Genomic DNA, 26,981 nt, shown 5'->3' with positions numbered 1-26,981 from the left:
AGAGATGAGCGAATTTCCGCTTATGAAATTCGTTCACACTTTGTTTGTTGGTAAAAGGTGAACTGCGTTATGGATTTTGTTACCACGGACCATAACGCAATTCTATGACGGAATGCATTTAGAGGCATTCCATCATAATAGAAGTCTATGGGCTGCAAAACGGATCCATCCCGTTTCCGTTATGCAGGTTCCAGAAACAGTAATCTTTGTAATGTTTGTGAACAGTAAACACATGGGCAAAGCATGTGTTCCGTATGCATTCCGTATTTTTTGCAGACCCAGACTTTAATGGAGCGACGGAACGTTATTTGCGGACAATAACAGGACAAGTTCTATCCTTTAGCGGAACGGATATACGGAAACGGAATGCACACAGAGTACCTTCAATTTTTTTTGTGGATCCATTGAAATTAATGGTTCCGCATACGGTCCGCAAAAAAAAACAAAAAAACGGGACAGACACGGAAAGAAAATACGTTCATGTGCAAGAGGCCTAAAGCTGTAGCCTGCTCTCATTGTATTTATTGGAAGCCATTTGGCACCATGAGAAGTATAGAGTGGGCTCACCATGCATGTTGGTACCTGCATCCCTGGATTTAATGGAGACCGTTATAGCACCAAAAATTGTAAAAAGCAGAGTGGACCCAGCATGCATGTGGAACCTGCACTCCCTGAATTTTATGGTGGCCATTTTGGCATATAACAGGATTTAGTGTTCGGTTCCCGTCTGATAGAGATCGCCTTGACGTTTGGCAGACGGGCCCAAATAATTTTGTACAAAATGTATTTGCCAAGAATCTCAAATTTGCAAAATAAGCGTAGCATTAGCACCAGAATGTTGTCTATAATTATGGCATTATTGTACTTTATTTGTGATTGCAGAGTGCTGCTGCATTGTCCTTTTTTTCTTCGTGTATCTAGTCATGGCAGCGTGCACCTGCACATTCGGATGTGCTGACTGACCCCCTTTTTTTTGCAGTTGAACTTGAAAAAAGAACAATAATATTATAGTAAAGGCTGCTCTCACCTCTTCCTCTGCTAGACGAGCAAGGATACCGCACCTGGTTGCAGTTGAACAAATATTGGAAGAAAAAACATCCAGCTTCACGTCTAGCAGGAAACACTTTTTATTGATGCAGTTAAAAAATTTTAACCGCATCAATAAAAAGGGTTTCCTGCTTAGACGTGGAGCTGGATGTTTTTTCTTCCAAAACTTGAAAAAAGAAACTCAATTCCACCATGTTTTTAGGTTTTATTTTTACAGCATTAACTGTGAACTAAAAAGCACATGATGACCTTATTCATGCAGGTCAGTATGAATACGGCAATACCAACTTTATATCGTTTTTTATTATGTTTTACTACTTTAAAAAAAACTGAAAGAATTTCTTTGCATCACACATACATCAGAACTTTTTTATATTTCCATCTATACAGCAGTTTGATGGCTTTTTTGTGTGTGACGTGAGCTGTCGTACTTATTGGTACCATTTTAGGCTACATATCACTTCTGATCACTTTTTAATAAAGTTTTCTGGCAGGGCAAAATGAACAAAAAAAAAAAAAAACTGAGCAAATCAGTAACTGAGTAAATCTATTACAGTGTTTACCAGCCATGATAAATATTTTTATATTTTAGTACTTTGGACTTTTTAAATTTCCAATATTTTTAAAAGCTTTTTTTACTGTAATTTTTCAGTTCTCAGAGGACTTAAAGGGGTTCTGCACATTCATTTAACTGATGATCTATCCTCTGGATAGATCATCAGCTTCTGATCGGCGGGGGTCCGACACCCGGGACCCCGCCGATCAGCTGTTTGAGAAGGCAGAGGCGCTCCAGCAGCGCTGCGGTCTTCTCACTGTTTACTAGGGCTGCGCATCTTCACTCGTCTCACGATTCGATGCGATTACGATTATCAAGTCCACGATTCGATTCGATTCGGCGATGCATCACGATGCATCAAGATTATTACCCAAGTCCCCTTGTTTTTCAATTTTACATCAAAAAATTTATTCAGTCAGAAATTGCACAAAAATATTTATTTGTATCTGCTATTTAAACAAATCATACCAAGTTCCCTGCATATCATATAGCAAAGTCTGAATGAACAAAACAGTGCAGCAGACAACAGTATTTATTTAAAACAGTACTGTCAGTGTCTCTGTAACATTAAACTGTTGTGCTGGCCTGGCTGGTGCAGTTAGTTTATAAGTTTTACAATAGTTTTACCATATAATATATATTATATATTATATAATATTAAACAGTACCTACAAAAAAAGGAGCACTTCAGTTCCTGACTGTAAAACATCACAGTGAGTCAGTGAACCTATAACACAGTCAGTGACTGTGTTATAGGTTCACTCACTGTGATGTTTGCCAGTCAGGAACTGTCTGTCACACAGTGTGTTCAAGTTGTCTGTGTTGCAGAACTTCCTGGTTCACCGTGATTGTTTTGGCAGCAGGAGCGCACCACCACCAGCACCACCACCAGCACCACCACCACCACCACCAGCACCAGATGGGTAGTACGTCTAGATCAGTGCTATAAGCTCTCAGAGTTGTCACTTTACAGAAAACGTTACCTGCACTGAGCACTCAGCAAGCACTCTACCACGATACATCAACTGAAGCCAAGCCATGCCACCATTAGAGGAAGCTGGAAAATCCTTGACAGAATACATTTTCAACTGAATCTGAAAACCTTGGACAAATCTTTATGGGATCACAAACACACACCACAGAATACCAGAAAAAAAATACACACATCCTCCTCACTGAATCATAATGGTAAAGGGCAGGCCACAGGACGGGCAATGTGGCACAGCCACCATAGTCAGACATGATGTCAGAAGGTCGGTGTGTATTTTTTTGGTTTGTGTGAATGTGTATTTGTGTGATCCAATAAAGATTTACTCCAGGTTTTAAGTTTCAATTTATTCTTTCAATGATTTGCCTTCCTCTGGTGGCTTGGCGGGCGTCAGTTGTCTTTAATCAAATAAATACACTTTTAGAATATTTGGCTGAGGTTTTAAGTTGAGCCCCCCTAAAAATTGACATTCAAAAGATAGACAGACAGTACATCAAGTTAGAAAATTCAATGGAATGGACACATTTTTGAAGATTGTGTCCGACACAATCTTAAAAAATAATACCATTCTCCCCAGTGCTAGAAATTGAAAAGCTTGTCGTCACACAGTGACTTAACAGAAAATTTTACCTGCACTCTACCACGCATACACCAACTGAAGCCAAGCCACGCCACCATTAGAGGAAGCTGGAAAATCCTTGACCGAAAAAATTGGCAACTGAATCTGAAAACCTTGGACAAATCTTTATGGGATCACAAACAGTCACCACAGAATACCAAAAAAAAAAGAAAAACACACACATGACACTGGATAATGATTGGTAAAGGGCAGGCCACAGCAGGTCAGACAGACAAGCGGGCAATGTGGCACAGCCACAGACAACATGAGGTCAGGTAGGTGTGTTTTTTTTTTTGTTTTTTTTGGTTCGTGTGATCCAATAAAGATTTACTCCAGGTTTTAAGTTTCAATTTATTCTTTCAAGGATTTGCCTTCCTCTGGTGGCTTGGTGTGCTGCTGCAGTCACTGCGTGCTGCTGTTGTCTGTGTGGCACTGGCGATTGCGGCCTAGCTCGGGTCACTCTCCAGCCCAGTGAGCCCACTCCAGTCTTGTGAGCCAGGTAAGGTCTCCTCGGCTCTCAGACAGCCAGTTTGTGCTCCCATGTGGCATGTGCTGCCTGCCACTGCTGCTCACTGTGTCTGAGTGTGTGGCACTGTCAGGCGGTGGCTGCGGCCTAGCTCGGGTCTCACTCGTCTCCTTCACTCCAGTCCTGCGCTCTCCTCCTCCTCTGTCCCCCCGCAAGACAGCCTGTTTTTTTTCTTTTGTGCACAGCACAGTTAGCCGACCGAGGAGAAAGTTCTGAGCGCTCTTGGGGGTACGAGGACGGGTCCGCTGTGCTCAGTGCTGCTGCATGCACGTCCGTCTCCTCTCCAGTCCTCCTCACGAGTCGACTCACGCGTGCGACACAGGGGGAGGGGGGTGTCACTGTCGTCACGTCAGCGGGAGGCGGGAAAAAAGGCGCCAAAAAACCTTTTTTTCCGACTCGGCTCTGCACGGCGGACGCGACGCTGACGTCATCAACATGCATCGATTATTTAAAGCAACCGCATCGATGCAGAATCGCCGGGGGTCGAATCGCGATGCATCGCTGCATCGATTATATTCGACAGCCCTACTGTTTACCGCCGGCCCACTGACGTCACGACTAGTATCGACTAGCGTGGGCGGGGCTAAGCTCTGTTCACTTGAACAGAGCTTAGCCCCACCGACGCTAGTTGATACTAGTCGTGACGTCAGTGGGCCGGAGGTAAACAGTGAGAAGGCCGCCGCGCCGCTGCTGGAGCGCCTCTGCCTTCTCAAACAGCTGATCGGCGGAGGTCCCGGGTGTCGGACCCCCGCCGATCAGAAGCTGATGATCTATCCAGAGGATAGATCATCCGTTAAATGAAAGTGCGGAACCCTTTTAAGCATGCAATATTCTGATTGTACCGTAGACTGCATTAGAATATTAATTGGCAGCTCATTATGACAGGCCTGGGAAACTTCACAAGGCCACAGGTTGTCCGCAATTGGTGCTGACTGTGGCATCTGAGGTGTTAAATAACCAGGATCAGAGTTATCGCTGATCCCGGGCACTGTACCAAGTGTTAGTTGTAATACACAGCCAGCATCCCCAGCGTATGGAGCTTAGGCCTCCTCATGAATGCCATTCCTATAGAGATTCAGCTGAATATCATTAAACTGTATTCGGGATCATAATCCCCGATGAGCAGAGAGGAGGACGAGGCAGCTCTTTACCTCAGTGCTCTGAAATAACTTGTCCTGATGTTGTTAGGACGGGTTTTGTGTGTACTAATAGGACGGCGGCCATTTTATTTTTCCTGATCATTGCTCCCTAGACAAAACAAGCCATTATAACTAATGAAAGGTATTTGGGAATGTATTTATAATAAAGTACGGTAATATTTCAGTAATTTTGTTTTATTAATTCCCAGAGAATCCCTTTAAGATGAAAAAAAAAAAACGACTGAACACAATAAATATGTGATCATGCCTTTGAATCAGTCTCTGTCACCAGTTAATGGGGCCCTCAGATAAGACAGCATATAATAGATGACAGATTCTCCATAAAGCTGACCTAATCTGTTAGCTATGTGCCTGACATGATTGCTGACTGTTTCCAGTCACAACTATGATACATTATGAAGTCATCCCTGGAATATAATACACGTTGGAACTCAAAATGAGCACCAATTACCTATCACAAATTACTGGGGTCATTTATCAAACTGGTTGCTATGGGCAACTAAGCCAGTTTTACTTTACACCAATCAGATTCCACCTTTCATTTTTGACTGCTCCTTTGGAAAATGAAAGGTGAAATCTCATTGGTTGCTATGGGCAACTAAGCCAGTTCTACTTAACAGCAGTTTGATAAATTACCCCCCCATATGTATAGCTCTTTCTACAGAATGGATCTATAGGAGAACGTACCCTGACAACAAGCGGATTATTAGGAGGTCTCTAAACCTCATTTCCTTACAAGTGCTCTGCTCTTCTGCAGATATCGGCAGCGCCGATTACCCACGTTAGGCTTTGTTAAGTGGAATACACACCACTAATTATGGCCATGGAAGTCGGCTATAGGTTAATTGCACAGAGACTGGCACCCTTGGCCCTGCATCCATCAAAGCCTCATATACATCCTGCACCCACAGAACGCGGTTTCTGGATAATGTCATTATTAGCATGCAGCTGGCACACAAGATCGCGTAGGTTTCAAATGAGGGCACACGCAGTAGGCACCAGAGAACAGATTCTCTTCAGAGGAGCAATTTACAACATTTACAGCAACAACTTACCAGGCGATGTAGGTCATCGAGTCAGGTTAATAGGCCTCCTGTGACACATTTTCCACCTACACAGTAGTATCTGTTCCTCATATACAAGACATGACACAACTCAAGTGACAAACGTGCTCCATTTCTCAGTGTGATGTGGGGATCCTTTTTATACAAGAGCGGTCTATACCAGGGATCAGCTACTTATGGCACTCCAGCTGTTATAAAAGTACAACTCCCAGCATGCTCCATTCACTTCTATGGGAGATCTGAGAACAGACATCCAATTGTGCATGCTGGGAGTCGTAGTTTCACCACAGCTGGAGTGTCAGAGGTTGCTGACCCCTGTCTGCGCTATAGTGCAAGCTTTAGATATTTTAGGCCCAGTCATCAGTAGGAACTTGTCACAACTAACTGGAATATATGGATGACGTGGGGGGAGACAGATTGCTAGTTACATGCCAATTCATGCTCCCATATTTTCAGATATGTTGCAGAAATTCCTGTGACTATAGTAAATACAAAAAGGTAAGGGGCACAATAAAATGACGTCTTCTCCCAGCCAGGCCGCGCTTGCGCAGAAGACTGAAGTTTTTCTCCCGGCCGGGCAATGTCCTGAACGTGCACGCCGCCGCGCATGCGCCATGGTGACTTATTACTGGCCTTTATAGTACAGAGCCGGCGTGCGCGTTTGCGGCTCTGTACTATACTGGCCAGGAAGAAGTCATCATGATGGCGGCGTGTTCAGGACATCACGCGGCCGGGAGAAAATCTTCAGTCTTCTGTGCAAGCGCGGCCCGGCCGATTCGACAGGCGAGATGGGGCCGTAACCAGGGGAGACGAAAGACAACAATCAGGTAAGGGGGGACTTATTTTCGCAAAAAGGGTGGGAATTGGGTAATAAAATGTATTTACAAAAATTAACAGTGATCATTGTGATGGGAATACCCCTTTAATGAATGGGGCAGAGTGCAATACCAAGCATAGCCACTATACAATGTAGGGGCGCTGTGCTTGGTGAGCTGCGAGAAGGCAGCAGTGTGCCTTCTAAAACAGCTGATCATCGTGGGTCCCAAGTGTCGGACCCTCACAGATCAGATAACGATGACCTACCTATATTGAGGATAGGTCATCAGTAAAAAAATAAATTATCTTGGAAAACCCTTTTAAAATGCTGTATGCAATAAAAGAAACCTTATGTAGGACTAGTATATGTCCTCCCATAAATGGGTGCAAACTGGATAAAAAATAAGGACAATCAGGAAGACCTGGACACAGTAAAATAAACTAATCCATGCAAAAATCAAAACAGGACATCCAATGATAAACATGAAACAATACTCATAAATCAGCAATAGGCATACGGCTTCCTCAGGGGCCTCCAAACACAGACTGGTTTAGGAAATATATACAGGTAAAACAGGGCCCTCTCTCCTTCAGTACCAGTTTGTAACTCATCTTGTTCATGCTTATTGTACTTGTTTTTATGATGTATGTGCACTCCTTTTCATATATACAGCGCCATGGAATGAATGGTGCTTTAATAATAATAAATAACAATAATACAGATATAATTTACCTGTAGATAAATATAAATTCCTGTGACTGACGATACATCTGAAGAGTAACGTTTCTGCAGCGTGTGTATTATTTTTTACAAAACCCCATTCAGACGTATTTCAGACACAAAAATATCTAGAAGGGAAATCTGCCAAATGTGAACACTCCTTATCGGATTCTCTGTGAATGAATGTGACCTGGAAGGCTGATCCCACCACGAGGGCACACCAGCCCTGTCCACCCCTACATAAATGTACAGAAGGTATATTAATCAGATAAAACCCTTCCAACGCTCTAAAAATAATATTCCACTAAATCCATAGGTACAAGCTTATCCAATGAGAGGAGAAATGGAGCCGCACCGCCAGCAGAACGGAACAGAATCTTGCCAACGGGTTTCAGATGAAAGCTTTATTGGTGACAATGCGTTTTGCCAATGATCCAGTGCTTTCGAGGAAGCCAAAGCAGCCAGCCATACGTTGTATTCACCACATTACCTTGTGCCTAATTAGTAACAACTGCCCAAGGTGAGCGCCATACCTATGGGCAATACTACCTAGGGAGCGCTGTGACAGATCCATCTGTATAGGCCTATATTGCTGGTTCGTCTGTTTGCCTTCATTTCGCTGGATTTCCTGCCCGTATGCCCCTGTTCGTGCGTTTCCCCAAATACCGATTGGAACTACTGAACGGACGGCCACCCAGGAGAAGAGTGTGCTGCTAGTTAACCCCAATGGCCTCATTGTTCACAAAGGACTTAAACTAACTTGAACTCCTGGTCTAATGCGTGCCATTGTGAGATGTTAAATGTCTGTGTATTGAAAAGGGTTGTGACATTGTATGTTTAAATGGTGATGTCTGTTCTGTTGTCCCCACATGTGTATTGTGGTTTCCCTCTGTCTTGAGAGATAATGGGATTACTCCTCAGGTCTCCAGGGCAGAGAGGAGACGACCATGATGCATTGTGGGGGATGTATTGTCTCTGTAGTGCTGCATGTCTGACCTGTGTCAGTCTCCATTCTGGTCCCCTAGGGGCGTGTCCACCAGATGGAGACCTGCATAAATACAGGCGGGTAGCCCTCAATAAAATTGATTCCTGTTTGACTTTCAAGACGGAGCTTGGTCTCGTTTGTGGAGGGATTTATTATTGGGACAGCGCTTCCGTATATTGCTAGCTGTGGAAGGAGTTCGACTGAATTGCTGATCGGGAGTTGCCACTTCGTATGCTCCATTCGGGAGTTTGACGATCGACTGGATTAAAAACTGCATTTCTGGAGAAAGGGGCTTATTCACTAAACGGCGGCTTCATCTACCTGGCGGTGAGTGTCGTAACAATTGGTGGCAAGCAACGGGATGAATCCCACCGCCCAGAAGGCCAGCTACAAATCCCAGGGTGGAAATGCAGTATGAGGAATTAAGGCGTGCTACCCTTAAAGATATATTGGAACGCAGAGGATGATCAGCGAGTAATCTCAAGAAGAGAGAGATTATTTCTATATTATTGGAGATGGATGCAGCACAGGGAACGGAGAGAGCTAATGTGCCTGGCATACTGGATTTAACACCCGAGGAGGTACAATTTAACCTGGCAGTCCAGATAAGGCTGGCACACCTTGGCCCCAACCCTGCAGCAGATATTGTGATCCAGGTGCAAGCAGCAGTAGCAGCACAACAGGCGCTCCAGGGAAGAGGAGCTGCAGCAGCAGAGGTACCCCATAATAATAATGGAAGGAGAAAGGTACCTTTTGCTGCATTTAGACATTTTGTGGAAACGGAGGGAGAGATTGACGGGTTCCTGGCCGATTTTGAAAGGCAGTGTGCCTTACACCAGGTACCCGCAGAGGAATGGGTCACTATCCTCTCTGGGAAATTATCCGGCTGGGCCAGCGAGGCTTTTCGGCCCATCCCAGAGGAGGAACTTACAAGTTACCGGGCAGTAAAAGATGCCCTTTTGGCCAGATACGCTGTCACCCCTGAGGCGTACCGGCGGCGATTCCGGGACACTAACAAGCAGGCTGGCGATTCTTATGTGGAGTGGGCATGCAGGGTACACCGCACCGCAGCCCACTGGATGGCAGGGTGTCAAGCGGTAACTGGGGAAGAGGTGCTGCAAGTATTTTTGTTGGAGCACTGCTTTGATCGGTTACCTGCAGGAGTCAGAGAGTGGGTTAGGGACCGCAAACCCGCTACCTTACCTGAAGCTGCTCGTCTGGCCGATGAATACACAGATGCACGAAGGCTAGACCAGACAGCAGCCAAGGTCCCTACCCGAGTGGAGTACAAACCGGCAGCACCTCCAACCACTACTCTGTATCACCCCCCAGCGCAACGCAGCCCCACAATACCACCAGCGAACAATTATGTTCAGCCAGCTCGGTTCAACGCCCGGGATTACTCTCAGTCTATCCGGTGCTATGGGTGCAAACTGTTGGGGCACAAGAGACCAGAGTGCCCATTGAACAATAACAACCAAGCGCAGTCGTGGAGAAAACCAGCCGGCGGACATCAGCAGCCACCCCAGTCTTCCGCTCACTGTCTTGAGCAGGAGGAATTTTGGGGTATACTACATGAGGCGGATCCAGTACAAGCAGCCCAGCAAGATAACCGGCAGCAACACAGGCAGACCGTTAGACTAAACGGCAAAGTGGTCACTGGTCTGAGAGACACCGGAGCCACTATGACCCTGCTCCAAAAGAACCTTGTTTCGGAACACCAACACACTGGAAATACTGTGGCAGTGAGGGTAGCAGGAGGCGCCGTGTTCCGTCTACCTGTTGCCCGGGTTCATTTGGATTGGGGAGTGGGCTCTGGACATGTGAATGTGGGGGTTATGAAAGACTTGCCTGCTGATGTCTTGCTCGGGAATGACCTGGCCCCTTTGGTTTCTGCTTATGCTCCAATGGGACCTGCTGATGTCAACCCAGTGACTACCCGGGCCCAGACCCGTGATGCTGGAACCAGCCTACCTGCTGCTGAGACCCAGGTAAGACCCGATTCCCCGACTGATACCCTAGGACAGACCTTTGCTAGCTGGGATTCCCCAGAGGAGTTTGGGAGGGAAACTCAGGCAGATCCGACTCTCCAGAAGTATAGAGACAGAGCAGATACTGGAGAGGTAGGAGTAGATGGGGAGCGGTATGAATGGGTGGGGGACAGGTTATATAGGATCCCTAAACCGTCCCAGAAAAGTGTTGCCCATCCGCCGAATCGACAGCTGGTGGTGCCCGCAAAATACCGGCAGGAGATTCTGCGGATAGGGCATGATGTTCCATTAGCCGGACATCTAGGGTCCCGCCGCACAGCCTATAGGATCATGCAGAGACTGGGAGCGATTCCTGTCTCATCTGTTGTTTTCTTACAGAGAGGTGCCCCAGGAATCTACTGGGTTCTCCCCCTTTGAGTTGCTCTATGGGAGGAGGGTCCGCGGACCCCTAGATCTCATTAGAGGCCACTGGGAGGGGGAGACAGAGCAGGAAGGGACCCCCATAGTACCGTATGTCCTGGAACTCCGGGACCGCATGGAGAAACTGTCCCTGATGGTAAGAGAGAATCTCCAGGTGGCCCAGGGGAGACAGAAGAGATGGTACGATCGGGGTGCCCGGCAGCGAGTCTTCCAGGTTGGGCAGAAAGTGCTAGTGCTCAAACCTGTGAAGGCGAACAAGATGCAAGCATCTTGGCAGGGCCCGTATAAGGTGGTAGCTCAGGTGTGTGATACTACCTACCTCATAGCCAGCTGTTCAGATGAGAGGATCCAGCGATCCTTTCATGTGAACATGCTAAAGGAGTATCAGGAGAGACCGGAGGATGTCGCTGCAGTATGTGCCCCTGCTGCAGACGATACAGAGAGTTTACCCTTACCCGATTTGTTAGAGAGGGACTCCCAGACTGACCTTACTAGTCTTGTACAGCTAGGGGATAGATTAAGCCCCACAGAGAAGGGACAGGCAAGACAGCTTCTGTGGGAGAAGCAGGCGACGTTCTCCCAAGAGCCTGGCTACACTACCCTAACTGTACATAAGGTAGAGACCCCTGGACAGAACCCCCTGCGACAGCCCCCTTACCGTATCCCTGAAGCAGTCCGAGAAGGAATGCGGAAGGAGATACAGGAGATGACCCAGCTTGGGGTCATCGAACACTCCGATAGTCCTTGGGCTTCGCCTGTAGTCCTGGTGCCTAAGAAAGATGGGACCACGCGGTTCTGTGTAGACTACAGGCGGCTCAACGAGCGGACCACCACTGACGCCTACCCGATGCCCCGGGTAGACTAATTATTAGATCGTATTGCCAGGGGACGCTATCTGACCACCATAGACCTGTGTAAAGGCTATTGGCAGATTCCCCTGGCCGAGGATGCTATCCCCAAGTCGGCCTTCGTCACCCCATTTGGCTTGTACCAATTTAAGGTCATGCCATTTGGGATGAAGAATGCCCCGGCTACCTTTCAGCGTATGGTGGATAGACTTCTTGATGGATTCCAGGAATTTGCGTGTGCATACCTGGATGACATTGCGATCTACAGTGGGTCCTGGGAGGAACACCTAGTACATGTAGGGGTAGTTTTGGACAAAATTCGGGCTGCTGGTCTGACATTGAAGCCAGAGAAGTGCCATCTAGGCATGGCTGAAGTGCAATACCTGGGTCACAGAGTGGGGTGTGGGAGCCAGAGACCGGAGCCGGCTAAGATAGAGGCAGTAGCTAACTGGCCCACACCTGTCACTAAGACCCAGGTGTTAGCCTTCCTAGGGACAGCAGGGTATTACAGACGCTTTGTCCCAGACTACAGCACTATCGCTAAGCCCCTGACTGACCTGACTAAGAAAAATCTCCCTAAGCAGGTCCTGTGGTCTCCGGCTTGTGAAGCTGCGTTTCAAGCACTCAAACAGGCTCTTGTAAATGCCCCTGTCCTGGCTGCCCCAGTCCCTAGCAAACGTTTTCTCGTCCATACAGATGCTTCCATGTATGGACTGGGGGCTGTGCTGAGCCAGGTCGGGGAAGATGGAGGAGAGTACCCTGTCGCATATCTCAGTAGAAAGCTGTTACCCCGAGAAGTGAGTTATGCGGCAGTGGAGAAGGAATGCTTGGCCCTGGTCTGGGCATTGAAAAAGTTAAGCCCTTATTTGTATGGACAGGAATTTTCCCTTGTGACGGACCACAATCCCCTTGTCTGGCTTAACCGGGTCTCAGGAGACAATGGTAGACTGCTGCGGTGGAGTTTAGCTTTACAACCGTATAAGTTCACCATCAGCTACCGACCCGGTAAGCAGAATGGGAATGCAGATGGATTGTCCCGGCAAACCGACGTTCTTGCTACCTCCTAGTCCGGTCATCCCCAAGTTGACCCGCTAAAGGGTCAAGCCGGGTCTGCCGGAGTGTCCCACAAGGGGGGAGCCGTGTGACAGATCCATCTGTATAGGCCTATATTGCTGGTTCGTCTGTTTGCCTTCATTTCGCTGGATTTCCTGCCCGTATGCCCCTGTTCGTGTGTTTCCCCAAATACCGATTGGAACTACTGAACGGACGGCCACCCAGGAGAAGAGTGTGCTGCTAGTTAACCCCAATGGCCTCATTGTTCACAAAGGACTTAAACTAACTTGAACTCCTGGTCTAATGCGTGCCATTGTGAGATGTTAAATGTCTGTGTATTGAAAAGGGTTGTGACATTGTATGTTTAAATGGTGATGTCTGTTCTGTTGTCCCCACATGTGTATTGTGGTTACCCTCTGTCTTGAGAGATAATGGGATTACTCCTCAGGTCTCCAGGGCAGAGAGGAGGAGACCATGATGCATTGTGGGGGATGTATTGTCTCTGTAGTGCTGCATGTCTGACCTGTGTCAGTCTCCATTCTGGTCCCCTAGGGGCGTGTCCACCAGATGGAGACCTGCATAAATACAGGCGGGTAGCCCTCAATAAAATTGATTCCTGTTTGACTTTCAAGACGGAGCTTGGTCTCGTTTGTGGAGGGATTTATTATTGGGACAGCGCTTCCGTATATTGCTAGCTGTGGAAGGAGTTCGAGTGAATTGCTGATCGGGAGTTGCCACTTCGTATGCTCCATTCGGGAGTTTGACGATCGGCTGGATTAAAAACTGCATTTCTGGAGAAAGGGGCTTATTCACTAAACGGCGGCTTCATCTACCTGGCGGTGAGTGTCGTAACAAGCGCCATGTATAATTTTATTTTCCCTCCATAGGTACAAAACAGAGCAATTTATACCAAGAGCTCCCCACCTTATCCATGCCTGCTGTAGGTGTAATACTGTAACTATCACATTATACGAGCTTCAATATTCTTGGCATATACTGACAAAAACACTATGCCATACACTAGGGATGACCGAATCGACTTCGCATGAAACAACCGAAGTCGATTCGCATAATACTTTGTTTGAATACTGTACAGAGCTCGCTCCGTACAGTATTAGAATGTATTGGCTTCTATGAGCCAAAGTTATTACTTCGCGAAGTCTCGCGAGACTTCGCATAATATCTTCATAAATCAATTTCTACTGTAAAAAAACATTTCCCGAACTCGTACCTTGGTGGTAGCACTTGAAACCGAACCAGAGTTCAGGAAATGTTTTTTTACAGTAGAAATTGATTAATGAAGTCATTATACGAAGTCTCGCGAGACTTCGTGAAGTAATAACTTTGGCTCATAGGAGCCAATACATTCTAAGGCTACTTTCACACCTGCGTTCAGGTGTCCGCTCGTGAGCTCCGTTTGAAGGGGCTCACGAGCGGTCCCGAACGCATCCGTCTGGCCCTAATGCATTCTCAATGGAGGCGGATCCACTGAGAATGCATCCGCCTGCCAGCGCTCAGCCTCCGCTCCGCTCAGTGAGCGGACACCTGAACGCTGCTTGCAGCGTTCGGGTGCCCGCCTGGCCGTGCGGAGGCGAGCGGATCCGTCCAGACTTATAATGGAAGTCAATGGGGACGGATCCGTTTGAAGATGACACAGTATGGCTCAATTTTCAAACGGATCCGCCCCCATTGACTTTCAATGTAAAGTCAAAACGGATCCGTTTGCATTATCATGAACAAAAAAAAAAAAATTTTTTTTTTTTTTGTTCATGGTTATGCAAACGGATCCGTTCTGAACGGATGCAAGCGTTTGCATTATAGGAGCGGATCCGTCTGTGCAGACACCAGACGGATCCGCTCCTAACGCAAGTGTGAAAGTAGCCTAATACTGTACAGAGCGCTCGCTCAGTACAGTATTCAAAGTATTATGCGAATCGACTTTGGATGTTTCATCCGAAGTCGATTCGCTCATCCCAACCATACACCAACGTAATGCTGTCCTACATAGTCTTAATCATTCCAATGCTCTCCATTTAAAGAGGTTGTCCCATTATTACATCATATAGAAGAAGACGACAATCTCTGTCTAACACATCTAGAACCGGCCCTGTACGTCTTGTGGATCCAGACATCTCCCTATTCATCTCTTCTAGGGGCGTGTCTTTCTGCTGCAGCTTTCTCCCCATCACAGCTCAGAGGGTGTGTCCTTTCTACTGCAGCTCTCTCCCTGTAACTGTCACAGGTTCAAACATCTCACGTGGCTGGTGGCAGTTGAAAGATGGAACTAAGCATGTGCGACCACCTCAGTCTTCTTGTTAATGAGGTGGACACAAAAAAAATGAGAACAAACAGCAGGTGGTGCCATACAGACAGATTAAACAGAATGACTCAGTGGCTCAACTGAAGTTTTAATTAAAAAAGTATTCAGATCAATGTGCTGGTTTTAAAAAGGTAGATTATTGGTGGTCAACCCCTTTAACCACCTCAGCCCCTATAGCTTACAAACCCTTAATGACCAGGCCACTTTTTACACTTCTGACCTACACTATTTTGACCGTTTATTGCTCGATCATGCAACTTACCACCCAAATGAATTTTACCTCCTTTTCTTCTCACTAATAGAGCTTTCATTTGGTGGTATTTCATTGCTGCTGACATTTTTACTTTTTTTTTGTTATTAATCGAAATTTAACGATTTTTTTGCAAAAAAAAATGACATTTTTCACTTTCAGTTGTAAAATTTTGCAAAAAAAACGACATCCATATATAAATTTTTCTCTAAATTTATTGTTCTACATGTCTTTGATAAAAAAAAAAAAAATGGTTTGGGTAAAAGTTATAGCGTTTACAAACTATGGTACAAAAATGTGAATTTCCGCTTTTTGAAGCAGCTCTGACTTTCTGAGCACCTGTCATGTTTCCGGAGGTTCTACAATGGCCAGACAGTACAAACACCCCACAAATGACCCCATTTCGGAAAGTAGACACCCTAAGGTATTCGCTGATGGGCATAGTGAGTTCATAGAACTTTTTATTTTTTGTCACAAGTTAGCGGGAAATGATGATTTTTATTATTTATTTTTTTTCTTACAAAGTCTCATATTCCACTAACTTGTGACAAAAAATAAAAACTTCTATGAACTCACTATGCCCATCAGCAAATACCTTGGGGTGTCTTCTTTCCAAAATGGGGTCACTTGTGGGGTAGTTATACTGCCCTGGCATTTTAGGGGCCCAAATGCGTGAGAAGTAGTTTGAAATCAAAATCTGTAAAAAATGGCCGGTGAAATCCGAAAGGTGCTCTTTGGAATGTGGGCCCCTTTGCCCACCTAGGCTGCAAAAAAGTGTCACACATCATTGGGGTGTCTTTTTACATATACTCATGCTGGGTGAGAGAAATATCTTGGCAAAAGACAACTTTTCCCATTTTTTATACAAAGTTGGCATTTGACCAAGATATTTATCTCACCCAGCATGGGTATATGTAAAATGACACCCTAAAACACATTCCCCAACTTCTCCTGAGTATGGCGATACCAGATGTGTGACACTTTTTTGCAGCCTAGATGCGCAAAGGGGCCCATATTCCTTTTATGAGGGCATTTTTAGACATATGGATCCCAGACTTCTTCTCACGCTTTAGGGCCACTAGAATGCCAGGGCAGTATAAATACCCCACATGTGACCCCATTTTGGAAAGAAGACACCCCAAGGTATTCAATGAGGGGCATGGCGAGTTCATCGAAATTTTATTTTTTTGGCACAAGTTAGCGGAAATTGATTTTTTTTTTTTCTCACAAAGTCTCCCTTTCCGCTAACTTGGGACAAAAATTTCAATCTTTCATGGACTCAATATGCCCCTCACGGAATACCTTGGGGTGTCTTCTTTCCGAAATGGGGTCACATGTGGGGTATTTATACTGCCCTGGCATTCTAGGGGCCCTAAAGCGTGAGAAGTCTGGAATATAAATGTCTAAAAATTTTTACGCATTTGGATTCCGTGAGGGGTATGGTGAGTTCATGTGAGATTTTATTTTTTGACACAAGTTAGTGGAATATGAGACTTTGTAAGAAAAAAAATAATAATTTCCGCTAACTTGGGCCAAAAAAATGTCTGAATGGAGCCTTACAGGGGGGTGATCAATGACAGGGGGGTGATCAATGACAGGGGGGTGATCAGGGAGTCTATATGGGGTGATCACCCCCCTGTCATTGATCACCCCCCTATAAGGCTCCATTCAGATGTCCGTATGTGTTTTGCGGATCGGATCCATGTATCAGTGGATCCGTAAAAATCATACGGACATCTGAATGAAGCCTTACAGGGGGGTGATCAATGACAGGGGGGTGATCAATGACAGGGGGGTGATCAGGGAGTCTATATGGGGTGATCACCCCCCTGTAAGGCTCCATTCAGACGCCTGTATGTGTTTTGCGGATCCGATCCATGTATCAGTGGATCCGTAAAAATCATATGGACATCTGAATGCAGCCTTACAGGGGGGTGATCAATGACAGGGGGGTGATCAGGGAGTCTATATGGGGTGATCACCCCCCTGTAAGGCTCCATTCAGACGCCTGTATGTGTTTTGCGGATCCGATCCATGTATCAGTGGATCCGTAAAAAACATACGGACATCTGAATGCAGCCTTACAGGGGGGTGATCAATGACAGGGGGGTGATCAGGGAGTCTATATGGGGTGATCACCCCCCTGTAAGGCTCCATTCAGATGTCCGTACGTGTTTTGCGGATCCGATCCATGTATCAGTGGATCCGTAAAAATCATACGGACATCTGAATGCAGCCTTACAGGGGGGTGATCAATGACAGGGGGGTGATCAGGGAGTCTATATGGGGTGATCAGGGGTGATCAAGGGTGAATAAGGGGTTAATAAGTGACAGGGGGGGGGGTGTAGTGTAGTGTGGTGCTTGGTGCAACATATTACTGAGCTACCTGTGTCCTCTGGTGGTCGATCCAAACAAAAGGGACCACCAGAGGACCAGGTAGCAGGTATATTAGACGCTGTTATCAAAACTGCGTCTAATATACCTGTTAGGGGTTAAAAAAAATCACATCTCCAGCCTGCCAGCGAACGATCGCCGCTGGCAGGCTGGAGATCTACTCTCTTACCTTCCGTTCCTGTGAACGTGCGCGCCTGTGTGCGCGCGTTCACAGGAAATCTCGGCTCACGCGAGATGACACGTATATGCGTCGCTGAGCGCAGGGCTGCCACCAACGGAACGCGAATCTGCGTTAGGCGGTCCGGAGGTGGTTAATACTGCAAATCAATGCAGAGTCACCACCGTGCCCAAACAACTCCTCCATAGACTTCTACAACAACAGTGCAATTTACATCATGTAAACCATATAGGCCCACGTAACATGAGGGTCCAATAAACAATATAAGTAATAATTGAGGAGCCCGGGAGGACCTCACTTATCTTCTGAGGCACTCACTGGGGACACTAAGTCAAGAAAGAAATATATGCCACGTGATGGACATTGTGTCTTCATGTCATTGTAGTGTGACTCTCAGGACACAGTGCACATGGGCACACTGGGGCTTATTTACCAGAGGACAGTCGCTGTAACGTCAAATACAAGCAAGTGACACGTGCCAGATTTAGGGACACCTCCTGAAGATCTTAAAGAGGACCTTTCATGCAATTTTATTAAAGGGAGATATATACCTGTACTTGCAGGGTACATGCTGCCACCCTGCTTGATTTTTTAAAATATGCCTCCTATGCCCCGCTGGATTTCTCCCGCCTGGTATGCTAATACTGATCATCGGAGCAATGAGGAGGAGACTGAGTCTTTCTCCGTGGGCGTCTCCTTCTCCCTGGCTGTAGCGCTGTCCAATCGTAGCGCAGAGCGTCACAGCCAGGGAGATTTTTTTCTCCCTGGCTGTGACGCTCTCTAATGCGATTGGACAGCGCTACAGCCAGGGAGAAGGAGACGCCCACGGAGAAAGACTCAGTCTCCTCCTCATTGCTCCGATGCTCAGTATTGGCATACTGACCGGGAGAAATCCGGCGCGGCATAGGAGGCATATTTAAAAAAATAAAATAAAATCAAGCAGGGTGGCAGCATATACCCCGCAAGTACAGGTATATATCTCCCTTAATAAAATCGCATGAAAGGTCCTCATTAAGGGTGCATTCACACAACCATATTTTTGGCTCCGCATTCATTCCGCAATTTTGCGGAACGGGGGCGGACCCATTCATTTCAATGGGGCCGCAAAAGATGCGGACAGTATACAATGTGCTGTCTGCATCTGGAGATCCGTTCCACGACCCCGCAAAAAGGATAGAGCATGTCCTATTCTTGTCTGCGGACAAGAATAGGCATTTCTATCATAGAGCCGGCTACATTCACACGGCCGGTATCCGTGTTTTGCTGATCCGCAATTTGCGAACCGCAAAACACATACGGTCGTGTGAATGTAGCCTAAAAATAATGCATCAAAGGGCTGTACTTCAACCACTCACAAAGGTTACATAAATATAAAGACTTGACAAGCGGGCACCATGGAGTGGCGTCTATGGTGTTACCCATGGAGCAAGTTGCCCGCATCTTAAACTGTACAAGACGATTTAGTTTTGGCCAGATCCTTGGTAACAAAAAGAGACCACCATGGACCCACAATCAACTGCTGGAAATAACTGGCTGCAGTTACATACGTCGGAATAGTAAATGTCAATTCATCTATAAATATTAAATTCGTGACGTTGTCCAACCCAATGCCAAAGCTACCGTGACAGGAGGAAGCAGGGGGCTGCTCCGAGGGTCAGACCACTCCGTTTATATCCTGTACTCCCACCATTGGAGTGGAAACATCAGATCAGGAGGTTAAGAGAAAACCCTGCAGAAAATTCTGGATTGCAGGTGCCATTAAACAAAAAGAAAACAAAAAAAGGAGAACACACATAAGACTAAGGCTACTTTCACATCTGCATTTTCAATTCCGCTATTAAGATCCGTCATAGGATCTCAATAGCGGAAGAAAACACTTCAGTTTTATCCCTATTCATTGTCAATGGGGACAAAACTGAACTGAACGGAACAGAGTGCTCCAAAATGCGTTCCGTTTGGTTGCGTTCCCATCGCGGATAAAAAAAAAAAAAAAACACTGCAAGCAGCGTTTTTCTGTCCGTGATGTGGTGCGGAGCAAGACGGATCCGTCCTGGCACACAATGTAAGTCAATGGGGACGGATCTGTTTTCTCTGACACAATAGAAAACCGATCCGTCCCCCATTGACTTTCAATGGTGTTCGTGACGATTCCGTCCTAGCTATAGGAGACATAATACAACCGGGTCCGTTCATGACGGATGCATGCGGTTGTATTATTGTAACGGAAGCGTTTTTGCAGATCCATGACGGATCTGCAAAAAACGCTAATGTGAAAGTAGCCTAAACCATAAGTTAAAAATGGAGTAAACATCCCCAAAATAATCCTTTATAGATAGACGGGGTTACAGGTTACCATGGGGACCACTGCTATATTCCTGCTTGTGGCCCCCAAACCACAGGTGAAAACTTATTAATGCAGAAAGTTACTAAACCAATGGTTAGATATTGCATGTGTCTACATGTAAAATATAATACATATACAGTATATACATACACCACTAGTGTGTGCTACCTTGCCGACCCCCAGATGCTAGAAGCACATGAAGCCCCCAATCCTCTCTCCTGTAATGGTTACTATTGACAGTGCCATTAGTGCCCACCTGTGTGCAGATCTCACCTGTGTCTGGGTCCTGGCTCGGGTGAAGTCCGGGGTGGCAGCCTGGCGGCCGGCACAGTGCAGCGAGCAGAGTGCCCCCAGCAGTAGAGCGCACAGCGCTGCCCCCAGGTAGACAGCGCAGCGGAGCAGCAGGACAGTGGGGCACAGCTCCCCTGCAGCGCCCCCTCCTGGCTGTCCGGATTCCTGCCCCAGGTGTACTAGTGACAGGATCAGCAGCCCGAACACTGCGGCCAGCATGAGCAGGGAGGAGGACGAGCCGCGGGAGGCGGCGGTCTGCTGGACCGGGGGGCACGGCTTCTGTGGACAGCATTGTGCCCCGGGGATGAGCGGGCAGCCCGGGGCTCCCCTCTTGCGGTCCGGTGTGCCCCCGCCGGCTGTGCCATGCCTCCCATGGAGATTCATAGCGCTCCTGCATCCCCAGCCGCGGCTAGGCTGCTCATCCCTCCCCGGGCCGGCGTCCCTCTCCTCCGCTCACTCTGTGCGCTGTCTCCGCCCTAATCCCGGGCTCTGTCAGCAGCACTGCCCCCGCCCAGTCCAGTAGTGAGGCGGGGACGAGCGGCGTGTAATGCGACGGCGGCAGCACATGCTGAGAGTTGTAGTATTTATCAGCTGGAGAGCCATCCCTTGTGTCACCACCACCACCACACATGTAATGGCACACCATCCTGCCACCGACATGGGGGAGGTCAAGAAGTGCTTCATAGATTGTATGCACAAGAACCTATTTTGTTTCCGTGTCCATCCCGTTTATTTAATTTTTTTGTGGCCTATATGCCGAGCGTAAAAAATATCCGTCCGTGACAGAATAGAACATGCAGGGCCGGTGCAAGGATTTTTGCCGCCCTAGGCAAGATAAAAATTGCCCCCCTTCCCCCTTATCAGATGATCTGCCCATATCATGTTCCACCCCATTCTCAGTTTTTTAATTAAAGGGTTTCTATCACTTCGTATGCCATAATTAGCTCTCAGACACTAGCGATCCGCTAGTGTCTGCTCTGGCCAACCATCCTAATATAAGAGCTTTTTGGGCAGCCGTTTTGCTAAAAAAATAACTTATATCTATATGCTAATGAGCCTCTAGGTGCTATGGGGGCGTCATTAGCACCTAGAGGCTCCGTCTACCTTCATACACAGCCACCACCCAGCGCGTCCCTCCAGCCCGCCCATCTCCTGATGAATGCGATCCTCCGGGTGACGCAACGGACGAATTCTCGCGCATGCGCCGTGCGCGGCTGTATTCGGCGCATGCGCAGAGAATGTCTGACCGCTTCCCTGCTCAGACATCTCCACTGCGCCTGCGCCGATGACGTCATAGTGCTCCAAGGAACAGGCGCAGTGGAGATGTCTGAGCAGGGAAGCGGTCAGACATTCTCTGCGCATGCGCCGAATACAGCCGCGCACGGCGCATGCGCGAGAATTCGTCCGTTGCGTCACACGGAGGATCGCTAGTGTCTGAGAGCTAATTATGGCATACTAAGTGATAGAAACCCTTTAAAAGAACTGCTATGTTTCCCTTAGGGTTAATCCAGCTTCTTGTAGCTGTCTCTTTTTGCGGAACGGAATTGCGGACCCATACAACGTGCGGCCCCGATCTGGAACTGCGGACCCGGATCCGCAATTCCGATCCTGAAAAAAATAGAACATGTCCTATTCTTGTCCGCAATAGTGCCGGCAATGTGCGGTCCGCAAAGTGCGGAACGCACATTGCCGCTGTCTGTGTTTTGTGGATCCGCAAAACACACACGGATGTGTGACTGGACCCTAAATGTGAGGTAAATTAGTTTCCAATGTAGTATTAATACCTAAACAATTACATAATAAACATATTGCATTGTCTACTTACCACCAGGACAATAAGATGATCTGGTCTCTGGCTGCAGTCTGGCTCTGGGGACTCCATTGTCACTCATTATTTCCACCCCCCTTGTCACTCTCATTATTCCCCCCCCCCCCCCCCCCTCTCCCTTGTCACTCTCATTATTCCCCCCCCCCTCTCCCTCCCCACTCATTATTCCCCCCCCTCTCCCTTGTCACTCTCATTATTCCCCCCCCTCTCCCTCCCCACTCATTATTTCCACCCCCCCTCCCCCCTTGTCACTCATTATTCTCCCCCCCTTGTCACTCATTATTTCCCCCCCCTTGTCTTTCATTATTTCCCCCCCTCCCCCCTTGTCACTCATTATTCTCCCCCCCTTGTCACTCATTATTTCCCCCCCCTTGTCTTTCATTATTTCCCCCCCTCCCCCCTTGTCACTCATTATTCTCCCCCCCTTGTCACTCATTATTCCCCCCCCTTGTCACTCATTATTCCCCCCCTTGTCACTCATTATTCTCCCCCCCCTTGTCACTCATTATTCTCCCCCCCTTGTCACTCATTATTCTCCCCCCCCCTTGTCACTCATTCCCCCCCCCTTGTCACTCATTATTCTCCCCCCCCTTGTCACTCATTATTCTCCCCCCCTTGTCACTCATTATTCTCCCCCCCCCTTGTCACTCATTCCCCCCCCCTTGTCACTCATTATTCCCCCCCCTTGTCACTCATTATTCTCCCCCCCTTGTCTTTCATTATTTCCCCCCCTCCCCCCTTGTCACTCATTATTCTCCCCCCCCCCCTTGTCACTCATTATTCCCCCTCTTGTCACTAATTATTCCCCCCCCCTTGTCACTCATTATTCCCCCCCCTTGTCACTCATTATTCCCCCCCCCTTTGTCACTCATTATTCCCCCCCCCCCTTTGTCACTCATTATTTCCCCCCCTTTGTCACTCATTATTCCCCCCTCCCTTGTCACTCATTATTCCACCCCCCTTGTCACTCATTATTCCCCCCCCCCTTTGTCACTCATTTTCCCCCCCCCCTCCTTTGTCACTCATTATTCCCCCCTCCCTTGTCACTCATTCTACCCCCACCTCTAGTGTAGCGTGGCCGAGCTCTGTTCGGTCTGCGGTACTGGAGCTTTTGTTTCCTGTACCCGACCGGACTGACAGGAAGTGCACACTAAGTGAGCACTTCCTGTCAGTCCGGCCGGGTACAGGAAACAAAAGCTCCTGTACCGCAGACCGAACAGAGCTCGGCCACGCTACATTAACAACACAGAGCAGGATTCTTTAGAGCGGCAAGCGCTCAGCCTCAGCCGCTCAGGCGGCCCCCAACTTATATAAGCAATTATTTTTTTTTTTTTTTACCGCAACGGGCGCCGGGCGCCCCCTGCTACATGGCGCCCTAGGCGACTGCCTAAGTCGCCTTACTGGTGGCGCCGGCCCTGAGAACATGTCCCATTATTGTCTGCATTACGGACAAGGATAGGACTATTATTATGGCCAAGCTGTTCTGTAAAATACGGAATGCACACGGACGTCTTCCATATTGTTTGGGAGCCCCATTCTGACATTGATGGCATATCCTAGCGTTATGCCATCAATGTCCAAAATGGGCCAACCCTCTTAAAGGGAAGGTGATAAATGTGTGAGCACTGGAACCCCCTCCAGTCATGAGAATTGGGGTCCCAGAGATCGCTGGGAGAAGATTCACTTCTGTGGGACTGAGGTCTATAGCTGTGAACGGTGGTCGGCAGTCCTATAGACAGTGAAGAGAGAGGTGGTCACGCAAGCATGTTACAGGTACAGTGCCTTGCAAAAGTTTTAGTTTTTTTTTATCTGAATTTTATGTGATGGACCAGAACACAATAGTCTAAGTTGGTGAAGTGAAATGAAAAAAATATATAAATAAAACTATTGTTTAGAAATAGAAAACAGAAAATTGGCATGTGCGTATGTATTCACCCCCTTTCTTAGGAAGCCCATAAAAAGCTCTGGTGCAACCAATTACCTTCAGAAGTCACGTAATTAGTGAAATGATGTCCACCTGTGTGCAATCTAAGTGTCACATGATCTGTCATTACATATACATAACTTTTTTGAAAGGCCCCAGAGGCTGCAACACCTAAGCAAAAGGCATCACTAACCAAACACTGCCATGAAGACCAAGGAACTCTCCAAACAAGTAAGGGACAATGTTGTTGAGAAGTACAAGTCAGAGTTAGGTTATAAAAAAATATCCAAATCTTTGATGATCCCCAAGAGCACCATCAAATCTATCATAACCAAATGGGAAGAACATGGCACAACAGCAAACCTGCCAAGAGACGACCGCCCACCAAAACTCACAGACCAGGCAAGGAGGGGATTAATCCGAGAGGCAGCGCAGAGACCTAAGGTAACCCTGGAGGAGCTGCAGAGTTCTACAGCAGAGACTGGAGTATCTGTACATAGGACGACAATAAGCTGTACGCTACATAGAGTTGGGCTTTATGGCAGAGTGGCCAGAAGAAAGCCATTACTTTCAGCTAAAAACTAAAAGGCACGTTGTGAGTTTGCGAAAAGGCATGTGGGAGACTTCCAAAATGTATGGAGGAAGGAGCTCTGGTCTGATGAGACTAAAAGTGAACTTTTCGGCCATCAAAGAAAACGCTATGTCTGGCGCAAACCCAACACATCACATCACCCAAAGAACACCACCCCCACAGTGAGACATTGTGGTGGCAGCATCATGCTGGGGGGATGGGACTGGGAAACTGGTCAGAGTTAAGGGAAAGATGGATATTCTTGAGCAAAACCTGTCCCACTCTGTGCGTGATTTGAGGCTAGGACGGAGGTTCACCTTCCAGCAGGACAATGACCCCAAACACACTGCTAAAGCAACACTTCAGTGGTTTAAGGGGAAACATGTAAGGCCTATTGCACACGACCGTATGGCTTTTTCAGTGTTTTGCGATCCGTTTTTCACAGATCCGTTGTTCCGTTTTTGGTTTCCGTTTCTGTTCCGTTTTTCCGTATGGCATATACAGTATACAGTAATTACATAGATAAAATTGGGCTGGGCATAACATTTTCAATAGATGGTTCAGCAAAAAACGGAACGGAAACGGAAGACATACGGATGCATTTCCGTATGTGTTCCGTTTTTTTGCGGACCCATTGACTTGAATGGAGCCACGGACTGTGATTTGCGGGCAATAATAGGACATGTTCTATGTTAAAACGGAACGGATAAAACGGAAATACGGAAACGGAATGCATACGGAGTACATTCAGTTTTTTTTGCGGAACCATTGAAATGAATGGTTCCGTATACGGAACGCAAAAAACGGCCAGTAAACGGGAAAAAAAAACGTCCGTGTGCAATAGGCCTAAATGTGTTGGAATGGCCTAGTCAAAGCCCAGATCTCAATCCAATAGAAAATCTGTGGTCAGACTTAAAGATTGCTGTTCACAAGCGCAAACTATCTAAGGCTACTTTCACACTAGCGTTCGGAGCGGGTCCGTCTGATGTTTCATCAGACGGATCCGCTCCGATAATGCAGACGTTCGCATCCATTCAGAACGGATCCGTCTGCATTATAACTTAGAAAAATTTCTAAGTCTGAAAGTAGCCTGAGCGGATCCGTTCAGACTTTACATTGAAAGTCAATGGGGAACGGATCCGCTTGAAGATTGAGCCATATGGTGTCATCTTCAAACGGATCCGTCCCCATTGACTTCCATTATAAGTCTGGACGGATCCGCTCGCCTCCGCACGGCCAGGCGGACACCCGAATGCTGCAAGCAGCGTTCAGGTGTCCGCTCACTGAGCGGAGCGGAGGCTGAGCGCTGGCAGGCGGATGCATTCTCAGTGGATCCGCCTCCACTGAGAATGCATCAGGGCCGGACGGCTGCGTTCGGGACCGCTTGTGAGCCCCTTCAAACGGAGCTCACGAGCGGACACCTGAACGCAGGTGTGAAAGTAGCCTAACTTGAAAGAGCTGGAGCAGTTTTGCAAGGAGGAATATCCCAGTGGTAAGATGTGGCAAGCTCATAGAGACTTAGGCTACTTTCACACTAGCGGCAGGGACCTCTCGGTTTTATTCCGAGAGCCTCTCGCCGGGAACTCCGCCCCCGCCCCCATTATAGTCAATGGGGACGGAGTGGCAGTCCGGGGGCACATGTTAACTAGCGGCAGGATGGATCCGACAGGCCGTTCACCCAACGGAACAGCCTGCCGGAGGTCCGTGCCGCTAGTGTGAAAGTAGCCTTATCCAAAGCGACTTGGATCTGTGATTGCCGCAAAAGTTGGCTCTACAAAGTATTGACTTTAGGGGGGTGAATAGTTATGCACATTGAATTTTTCAGTTATTTTGTCCCATTTGTTGTTTGCTTCACAATAAAAAAAAAACATCTTCAAAGTTGTGGGCATGTTCTGTAAAATACATGATGCAAATCCTCAAACAATCCACGTTAATTCCAGGTTGTGAGGCACCAAAACACGAAAAAAGTCAAGGGGGGTGAATAGTTTTGCAAGGCACTGTATATGCACACTGTGCGTACCGTGCAGATTTTCATACAATACCGTACCAGCTAAGTGGGCGACATTTTAAAAATCTCATGTACAATC

The 26,981-nt window shown here is 47.3% G+C and overlaps 1 protein-coding gene and 1 long non-coding RNA gene across 3 annotated transcripts in view; one reads left to right on the top strand and one right to left on the bottom strand.

The window, feature by feature from the left end:
- Positions 1–21,053, bottom strand: part of SNX25 (sorting nexin 25) — a 221,617-nt gene extending 200,564 nt beyond the window's left edge. For both annotated transcript variants that reach the window (XM_040418740.1, XM_040418741.1), the window contains exon 1: positions 20,554–21,053. In XM_040418740.1, the coding sequence (XP_040274674.1) occupies positions 20,554–20,955 (402 nt within the window). In that variant the 5' untranslated portion in view covers positions 20,956–21,053. The remainder of the gene's footprint in view (positions 1–20,553) is intronic.
- Positions 1–26,981, top strand: part of LOC120990160 — a 954,651-nt gene that overhangs the window by 866,739 nt on the left and 60,931 nt on the right. Inside the window, exon 3 of the long non-coding RNA XR_005776378.1 lies at positions 10,705–10,710. This is a non-coding gene — a long non-coding RNA (uncharacterized LOC120990160). The remainder of the gene's footprint in view (positions 1–10,704; positions 10,711–26,981) is intronic.

This window comes from Bufo bufo, chromosome 2 (genome assembly GCF_905171765.1).
Source record: "Bufo bufo chromosome 2, aBufBuf1.1, whole genome shotgun sequence".
Lineage (NCBI taxonomy): Eukaryota > Metazoa > Chordata > Amphibia > Anura > Bufonidae > Bufo > Bufo bufo.
Note: the sequence above shows the minus strand (reverse complement) of the source record. Positions and strands in the feature narration are given on the sequence as shown.